The sequence below is a fragment of the Rhynchophorus ferrugineus genome, unplaced genomic scaffold (genome assembly GCF_030347505.1).
Source record: "Rhynchophorus ferrugineus isolate W39M unplaced genomic scaffold, kcgeb_rfMv2 rfM3, whole genome shotgun sequence".
Taxonomy (NCBI): Eukaryota; Metazoa; Arthropoda; class Insecta; order Coleoptera; family Curculionidae; genus Rhynchophorus; species Rhynchophorus ferrugineus.
In genome coordinates, this window is record NW_027472582.1 from 73,970,903 (window position 1) to 73,981,096 (window position 10,194).

General features: G+C 34.5%; 1 protein-coding gene across 1 annotated transcript; it reads left to right on the forward strand.

Annotated features, from left to right (window-relative positions):
• Window positions 1-2,262: 2,262 nt before the first annotated feature.
• Window positions 2,263-9,934, forward strand: LOC143192395 (fatty acyl-CoA reductase wat-like). The gene is made up of 10 exons (XM_076397744.1): window positions 2,263-2,356; window positions 3,465-3,670; window positions 3,736-3,814; window positions 4,915-5,084; window positions 5,879-6,024; window positions 6,310-6,419; window positions 6,479-6,680; window positions 8,932-9,174; window positions 9,375-9,632; window positions 9,693-9,934. Exons 2-10 carry the CDS (start codon window positions 3,479-3,481, stop codon window positions 9,802-9,804), a joined length of 1,512 nt encoding a protein of 503 aa, XP_076253859.1. The 5' UTR covers window positions 2,263-2,356; window positions 3,465-3,478; the 3' UTR covers window positions 9,805-9,934.
• Window positions 9,935-10,194: the final 260 nt, after the last annotated feature.

A 10,194-nucleotide genomic window follows, 5' to 3' on the forward strand; every position in this document is an offset into this window, starting at 1 on the left:
AAAAAACTAAGTTTGATTATTTTTTAATTTTTAATGTGTTCCTTATTTATTTTTTGAAGTCGGTTCAATTTTTTTGTTTGTTATTTTATTTTATACGCTGTCAAAACAAGATTCTTCGATTGATTACCAATGCCTATCGCTATGTAACCAATGAAGAACTGCACAATGACCTGGAAATCAAATGGATTTGCGAAGTTGTGCAGGATTTCGCCTTGAAACACGAAAGAAGATTACTAAATCATTCTAACGTGGAAGCAATACAACTGCTGGACAGCGCACAGGATGTCAGGAGACTGAAACGAACAAAACCATACGAACTTGTGTGAACATTTAGCGTGTATTATTAGTGTAAACTATAGCTATAAGTTAATAATTAATAAATAATTGTAATTTTATAATTGAGGAATATATACTGATGTATTTTCTCGTACTCGTCTTGCTTGTTAATTAATCCAAGCACATAGGAAAAGTAGCAATAAATTAATTGTAATAATAATAATTAAGATTGTACTAAGCGTATCTAATAAAGATGTTATAAAAAAAATTATTTTATACGGAATCCAACCAAGGTGTACTGCTAGCAAGTACACCATACATTGCCATCATGCAACGATTTCAAATCAAGATGTTGCGTGACGTTGCCGATGCTCCGTACTATGCCTCTAAAGCGATACAACACTACACCCCTGTAGAACCCATAACGAATGTAATTTAAAATGTATGTGTTAAGAACTTTATAGTTAATACACCCCAATGTGCTCGCTAATCAGCTAAAAGTGCGACATGATAGAAAGGTTCGTAAACTAAAACACAAAACACCCATTTATTTATAGTAGTTAAAGGAGATCATTTAATGAGGTCTTTTTCTACGTGTCAAGTATATGATAAAATCATAAAAGATGCTTATCGTTCATTGAGCTGATAATTAAAAAATATAACCGTGCAATTGAAAAGTCCCCGGCCTGACACATAGATGGCGCTACTAGAAATAAATCCATATGTTTTTTAGTTAGCCCTAACCCTCAAAAGATGCGTGTATAAATTTGACAGCTGTCGGATCATTAGTTTGTGAATTATAGCATTTTGAGTGAAGCAACTTTTGTTATTGTGAAAAAATGGATAAAAAGGAATTTCACGTGTTGATAAAATATTGCTTTTTGAAGGGCAAAATACAGTTGAAGCAAAAACTTGACTTGATGCCGGACACTGCTCCAAGAAAATCAACCATCAAGGATTGGTATGCTAAGTTTAGACGTGGTGAAATTAGTACCGAAAACGGTGAACGCAGTGGACACCCAAAAGAGGTTGTTACCGACGAAAACATTAGAAAAATCCACAAAATGATTTTGAATGACCGCAAATTGAAATTGAATGAAGTAGCAGACACTCTAAAGATATCAACTGAACGTGTACATCATATTATTCACGAATATTTGGGTATGAGAAAGCTCTGTGCAAAGTGAGTGCCGCGCGAGCTCACTTTTGACCAAAAACAACGACGAGTTGATGTTTCGGAGCAGTGTTTGAAGATGATCAAACGTAATAAATCCGAGTTTTTGCATCGATATGTAACAAGGGATGAAACATTTCACTCCGAAATCCATCAGTCATCCGAGTGGACTGAACACAATGAACCCGCTCCAAAGCGTGGGAAAACGCAACAGTCGACTGGCAAGGTTATGGCGTCTGTTTTTTAGGATGCATATGGAATAATTTTCATTGACTACCTTGAAAAAGGATCATCAACAGCAACTATTACATACCGTTCGAAGGACGAAATCGCCGAAAAACGGCTGCATTTGAAGAAAAAGAATGTGCTGCTTCACCAAGACAATGCAACGTGTCAAAAATCTATGAATTGGGCTTCGAATTGCAGCAAAAGACAAATCGTACTACAAAAAGGTATCGAAAAGTTGGAGGGTCGCTATAATCAATGTATCACCCTTGAAGGGAATTATGAGTTGAATACGAAAAAACTAAATTTGCAAGAAAAATGTTTTTTACTATCGTTGGTCGGGGATTTTTCAACTCACCTGTTATTTATTCTGGTTCGAACTGAATAATCATAGTTCAGACAGGACACCATCTGTTAGGCCAGCTAGTATTTTCATACCGTTAACACCAGAAATTCTTCATTCCTCTTCCTAAACAGGATTAGCAAGGCTCTCTCCCACCCCCCCTAAAATCAGTCGCATATATTAATTCGACAACGTCATAACGAACGATTCATAATTGATTCAATTAGTTGTGGTAGTGGTTGCTGGAATCGAACTGATAGGGAGAGCTCGGCCGCTCCATCGCGCCATTTGGTCTGTGTATTCGTGCGTACTCTTGGAGTTTTGTCCCAATTCAAAAGGTAAGTAACGATTTGAGCGGATTTTCTTTTCAGCAAAATGTACGGGATTTTATTGCTCTATTGTGTACCGTCGATAAATATAATAATTCGTGTTCGTACTAAATAATAGCAATATTAAAGCTATAAAATTAATGAAAGAGCATATCAAATAGAAACGAAAATAGTTCCAATTAAAATACAAAAGAATATATCGATCATTTGGAAGAGATTGTATATTATCCGTACGTAATAAGTTATTGCTGTCCAAGAAAATCCTAAAAAATATTAATAAATATATTTGTTTTCTTCGAACCCATATAACGATTTTTGCATGTTTAAATTAAGTTTAAGATGTTTAAATGTTGTGTTATTGTTGACGTCACTTTATTTGGTCGATGAAACAAATTTTTGGTACCACGCGAGCTCCTTTTCAACCAAAAACAACGACGAGTAGATGATACAGAGCAGTGTTTGAAGATGATCAAGCGTAATAAACCCGAGTTTTTCCGTCGATATGTGACAATGGATGAAACATGAATCCATCATTTCACTTCGAAGTCCAATCGACGGTCATCCGAGTGGACTGTACACGATGAACCTGCTCCAAGACGAGGGAAAACGCAACAGTCGACTGGCAAGGTTATGGCGTCTGTATTTTGGGATGCGTATGGAATAATTTTCATTGATTACCTTGAAAAAGGACGGACCATCAACAGCGACTATTGCATAGCGTTATTGGACCGTTTGAAGGACGAAATCGGGCAAAAACGGCCACATTTGAAGAAAAAAAAAGTGCTGCTTCACTAAGACAATTCACCGTGTCACAAGTCAGTGAAACCGATGGCAAAAATCCATGAATTGGGCTTCGAAGTGCTTCCTCATCCACCGTATTCTCCAGATCTGGCTCCCAGCGACTATTTCCTGTTCTCAGATCTCAAAGGAATGCTCGCTGCAGAAACTGAGGCCTATTTTGAGCAAAGGACAAAAATGGTATAGAAAAGTTGGAGGGTCGCTATAATCAGTGTATCACCCTTGAAGGGAATTATGTTGATTTTGCCAAAAAAAATTATTTTACTATGGTAGAGTGGGGACTTTTCACTTGACCTGTTATATATGTTTCATTTTGCAGTGATTTATTATACAATGGAGACATCAAAAATACAAGACTTCTACAAAGGTGCTCGGGTGTTCCTCACCGGTGGTACCGGCTTCATGGGCAAAGCGCTCATCGAGAAACTGCTCCGGGACACTGAAGTGGAGACCATCTATATACTGGTCCGCGAAAAGAAAGGAAAAACATCACATCTGCGCATTGACGAACTATTCGGTGACGCAGTGAGTACCAAACCGTGGAACGTCACCTAATCGAAGTTTATCTGAGCTAATTGTTTCCATTTTAGGTATTCGAACGATTAAAGAGCCAAGAACCGAACTGCAAAAACAAAGTGCAACCCATAGCTGGTGACTGTTCAATCGCAGGTATATATTTTAATTGACAACGTCGATAATTTTGCACGTTTTAATTATTTAAATATAAAACATGATTGAGACATGAAACATGATCGATTAATTCAATAATTATCAAGAAGAATGAAAAATTGTTTTTATAATTATTTCGGCACGGTATGTACAGTCCATCCAAAATAACTTTGACGCGAATTCACGTCATCAAAATTAATGAAGTCACAACGTTTCAGTGTTCGTCAATGTCGCGTCAACTTTATGTTTTACTATATTTTGGCTTCGACATATAACAAAATTGTGACGTAAATAAAATAATGGAACAGAAACAATGTTATCAAATATAATTTATTTTAACATTATAGTACCACTAATACATATATTATTGAAAAACTAACTACAGTTAATTATACAGCCATAATAATTTCCTTTCATGAACAACTTTCTTCAACATGAACAGCCTGTTGTTAAGGAATCAGTAAAACCTGCTAAAGAAAACCATTTTTCTACAGGTCCTAACGCTCACAGGTTTGTATTACATTGTATGAACACATTTTTTTAATATTTGGATTACATTTTGGATAGAATAGTAGCATGACGTCAATATGGCTCCATTTATGTCAGTTTAAAAAAAAAACGTATAAAATATTCTTTCTAAGCCCTCTTTTAGGTGTGACGCAAAGACAGTAAAGTAGCTCAAATGGTAATAAGCCCTGGATGCAATAAAGTGTAGTAATTTATGTAAATACTTCAACGAATTTCTCCAAGTGTTCTAGCTTTATGACCGAGAAATTGTCTTACCCAACTTACCAAATAAATAATTTCCATTTGTTTCTAATAGGCTGAACTATTGAATAGCGCGCGACAAGATTTCCATCTTGTTATATAGGGATATATTAACAAACGCCCAAGAGAGTATTTTATGATTACAACCGATTTTCGCTCAGTAATAAATGTATTTACAGTCATATTCCCATTCAAACTACAAAATACCCCAGCGTCAAGTAATTGATATATAAATACCAAATATGTATTTGTATTTTAATTACGTATTTTAATTATAAGTGATTCAGTCATTGAATAGCCCTGCTTACAATTCTATGGGATACTGATTTCAGGGCTAGGATTATCCATCATCGATAGACAACGACTCATTACCGATGTCGACATCGTACTACACGTGGCAGCTACCGTAAACTTCAACCAGCACATCAAGCTTGCCTACAATATCAACGTTCGAGCGACAAGAGATGTCTTGGATCTGGCAAGGGAGATGACCAATCTTAAGGTAACAGATGAACGAATGGCTTAAATTCTTACGTCACTTATTGTCACTCATTTTCCTTCTTCTCTTTGACTTTGCTGTTTACTTCAATCTCTTCTATTAAACTTTATTTTATTCAATTATCTCGCCCCAGCCATATTGTTGGTTGATTTATACTGTCGATTATGATTCAGCATTCAGTTACAACTTATTTCAACACATCACTCAACAAGTCCTCAGCAAAACTAGCAAAACAACAAAGATTACCCATCAAAATCTTTCATGAGTAATACAATTTTTTGTAGAACGATTTATCTTTGCTTTCAAAATTTAACACAACTTCGGCAATCACTTCATTACAGAATTCTTTTGGGGTCTCTAAAGAGTCAGTAATCACTGGGGTCAAGATCTTGACTATATGATGGACGGTAAAGAAATTCGTTTTAATCGAGGTTTTTTTTCTTTATTTCTTCCTTCAGTCAGTCCATCAACGTCTTTTAATTTGACTATTGAGTGTTTTGTTTTAAACATTTAATAAATGAACTTAAAAATGACCTTCACTAGTTGATACCCAATTTTTAATAAACACACAGATACTAACAGATCTAAACAGCGTTCATTAATTTTGAAAATAAAATCTTCCCTAAATCTTTTAAACCAAAAAATGTTCATGAAATGTTGATGCCAATTTTTAGAAGGTCAGGAAGTTTCGGTTTTTGTTCTGAAGGAGAAATATAATTTCAAGTAATATTAAGCAAGCTCAACACAATCCCGGAATATAAAAGGCAACCACATATTTTTTCTCTGTTTTTCTGCAGTCAATCGTTCACGTTTCGACGGCCTATTCGAACTGTATCAGGGATCATATCGATGAAAAAATATATGACGTACCCTTAGACTCTTCAGATCTGGAGGTGATGTTGGATAAAATGACCAAACACGAGTCGGAATTATACACGGAGACGTAAGTGTCATAATATATTTTCTATATTAATTGTGATCTATGGATCTAAGGATGTATCTCTCATCAAAGGTTCTCATCAAATTTTAAGTAAATGGGTTCAGTAATATTTGAGATATCATTTTTATATCATTAACATTCTAAGTATAACGTCTCGGAAGACTAAAGACATATTACTATAGAAATAAGCTTTGAAAGTCGTGTTTTACTTACCGAATAATAAAACTTATCGAATAATATAACTTATCGAATAATATAGCAATGATATTAACAATGATTATTTTTGAGCTTACTAGGCGAATGGCCCAACACGTACACTTTTACCAAGGCCCTAGCTGAATCCATGGTAAAAAATCGAAGAAATGGCCTGCCCATTGGTATATTCAGACCTAGCATAAGTAATAAAGATCCATTTCGTTTGTTTAAAACGCAACCTCTTAAAAGAAATTGCTCATAGTTATTTCGACGTACAAAGAACCTGTCCCTGGCTGGATTGACAACCTGTATGGGCCCACCGGTATAACTGCTGGTACAGTCTCTGGTATCATCAGGACAGCTCTTTGTGATGGTGAAAAGATAGCTGATCTTATTCCAATCGACACCTGCGTAGCAGCCATTTTGGCATCCACTTGGGACATCAAAGAACGACATTCAAAAAAGTAAGTTTTTAGTACAAATATCAGGTTAAAAAAGGCCTTGATTTTATGGCGTTTAACAAGAGACCACTAACAACAGATAGCACTAAAAAGAGAACAAAAGTGTATTTATATATGACTAAAAAACTATATAGTTTCATTATTCTGTTTTCTTATCTCTTTATCTTTATGAGTTAAGTCTGTTTTACATATGTTTCCGTTCGCATATTTTATTATTACAATTTTTTGTAATACATCGCACAAAAAGAACTATGGTTAATAATTTTCTAGTTTCCTTCAATGTTTGCTATTAAATATTTTAGTAGAGCTACTGACCATTTACATTTTCAGAAATCTTTTCTTGAATAACAGAGTGAAGTGTATAAATAAAAAAATTCGAAAATAAAAGTAGTGGGACAAGTAGATAGTATTTAAATCGAAACGGATGTTTTTTAGATAATTTATCTCAACCTGAGACTAGAGAAGATAGTTTGCACCTACTTTCTGATGACTTCTGACTTATTTTGATATATTGACCGCCTTACTTATTATATCTAGTGTTTCATTAATGATGTTATAAGTTTTTTTTTAAATTTTTCATAGCACCTATTATTAGAGTGGGTTCGATTTAGACGACACAGGATGGAAAAAACTCAAAAATTCAGCCAAAAATTGAAGATCGGGTCATTTGGCTGGCCAAATTGATCAACTAAATTGATTTTTTATTTCCTCTACACTCTAAAAGGGAGTCCATATATTAAAATTCTAACAGGTTGTAGTCTCGTGAAAGGTTCTTCTTTCACAGTGAGAGTTTCTTCTTCTTCACAACCTTGTCTGGCCCTTCTACTCATCGGAATGAATTATTAAAATAGTCAAGAAAGCCTTGTCTATTTCCAAAAAAGGAATTTTGGACTTTGCTTCCTCACACGTCAAAAATACGTGTCGTTAAAAACAGTCTAATGTCTTTAAGAATATCTTTAATATCTATTAATTTAAAATGAAATATTTAATCTTTTTCTAATTAACCATCTTTTTTTAATTTTAAAAATTGCACCATTATGCTAACTTGTGCATTTGAAACAAAGTAGCAATTTGAGTATTACAACCACATTGTAAATAATAATTGGCGTGTATATAAGTAATTATTGACAACAATTTTTTTTGTATTATTAACATGTAAACAGTAATTATAGACAGTAAAAATGATTATTACTTTGTTGATATTTATACACATAATATAATATTAAAAGAAACAAGAAATATTACCCAAGGCTTTATTGCTATGAACCCGCGATTTTTTGTCGCAACACGCCACCGAAAACTCTTCGTCTTTGTCAGAATGTCTCTTGAGAGTATGAACTGGGATTTCGTCTTATAAGACCTTTAATTCGTTATCTTGAATCTTTTTCGTCCTCCAGTCCTCTGTAATTGACTATTAATGTGAGAAAATTAATTTTTATATCATTAACACTCTAAATATAACTACAAATAGTTTCTTCTTAATTTTATTTAAACTTATACAAACATAATATTGGCCTGTAAATTCGTTTTGTTTTAATTTGAACCTTCATTGTGAAAAATCGATACATTCAGCATAGCCCATCGATAGCCGCTTCTTGTTCCCATCTTTCAGAGAAATTGCAGACAAATTGACCTATTTTTTTGGACATCTTCATAAGAAATGAAACGTTGCACAGATAGGTCGGGACTTACATGTAGGGAAAAGTAGTAATCCCAAGGAGCAAAGTCTGGGGAATACGGCGAATGGGGTAGCACTTCATACTTTAATGTTGCCAAATATGAGACATTTATGAAAGAATTATCATTAAATTTGATAATACAAGGTGCCCAATAGGATAGTGGGATTGAAGTTGATACATTTGACTTGCAAGCATTGGATTCGTTAATAACGTCATTGTAAAAATTACAGCAAAAATTCGGCAACATCTTGAAATATCCGTGAAGATCTACGTGGAACTGTCTAACTGGAAAGTCCTACCCTACCCGTCATATTCACCAGAATTTGCTCAATTCGATTTACGAAACCACTTAATTGGGTCGGTGGCCTTTTAAAAAATATGATCGATTTTTTATAGCTTCAGAAGACCGTCTGAAGAGTGAGAAAATTATGGAACACTTACTTCTCCAAATAAACCATCAAGGTTACTATAAAATGTTCAAAATTTAATGGTACCCCTCATATTATAAATCAAAATTTCTCGACTCTAAAGTCTCCTCGAAGTTCAGATATTAACGGGTGTTTTTGTTCCCCCAGGAACGATGACAAGATTCCCGTGTATAATTACGTTTCCTCGGTAGAAAACCCATTATACTGGAACGAATTCTTGAACATCAACTATCAGGAGTGCCTCAAGTGGATACCGGAGAAGGCCATCTGGTATCCTACAATCACCATCACAAACAACAAGTATTTCTACTATTTAATGACGTTCTTGTACCACACCTTCCCGGCTCTGTTGTTCGATCTAGCATCACTGGTTGTTGGTGGGAAACCTAGGTAAGTTTTATATGCCTTCAGAGTCAAACATGACCTGAATAACGAGTCACTCTCGAGGCTCAATAACTGCTTCAACAAGCATTTCTATATATAATTCAGGATGATGTATATTACTGAAAATATTTTAAAATTATATTGACACACACATGCAGTTTTCTTTTAATGTACTATTTATTTGGAATGAATGTGTTTTGTTGTAGATTATTGAGTTTATATAAAAAAGTGCACAAGTTCACTACAATATTGTTATTCTTCTCGACAAAAGAATGGAGCTTTTCGAACAAAAACGTGCAAGGATTGTGGCTGACTCTTAACAAATCTGACCGGGACCTATTCCCCTTCAGTATGGGTCAGGTGCAATGGCTGACGTACTTGAGAAATTACACACCCGGTATACGGAGATACTTGTTAAAAGAGAGCTACTCAAGTCTGCAACAGTCACAGAAAAGGTGCAAAAGGTAATGGATACCAATCCCGGACAACAACAGTTTTTAGTAACCACTAATCTTCTCTTTTAGATTGGAAATCATGCACAATGCACTTAAAATAGCTCTCACTGGATTACTAGTCAACTGTGGATACTTCTTCATGAAGTCAGTAGTGGGTTTACTCTTAAAACCATTCAGTTGAATCAGTCTCATAACATTACGAACTACCCTTTAATATGTTTATGTTTGTAAATAGTATTTGTACATATGCTCAGGGTAAATATAAGCTAGATGGATGTAGAATAATGATCATAAGTTGTGTTAATACTTTAAGTTAATTATATTATTAATAAAGGATATATTTTTCCATAACACAAGGTCTTTTAATATGACAATCAATGTTACTAACTCTTGATTTTTCATCATAATAAAAACAGGTCGAATGAAAAGTCCCCGACCTGACACATAGATGGCGCTACTACAATTAAATCTTTTTTAATTAGCCCTAACCTTCAAAAGATGCGTGTATACATTTGACAGATCTCGGATCATTAGTTTGTAAATTATACCATTTTGAGTGAAGCAGCTGTTG

Excerpts from the sequence above, each read along its gene's own strand:
- LOC143192395 (XM_076397744.1), top strand. The coding sequence starts at position 3,479 with ATGGAGACATCAAAAATACAAGACTTCTACAAAGGTGCTCGGGTGTTC. Across the intron at positions 3,671-3,735 it reads ACGAACTATTCGGTGACGCA|GTATTCGAACGATTAAAGAG; the intron begins GTGAGTACCAAA and ends TTTCCATTTTAG. Across the intron at positions 6,025-6,309 it reads TCGGAATTATACACGGAGAC|CTTACTAGGCGAATGGCCCA; the intron begins GTAAGTGTCATA and ends ATTATTTTTGAG.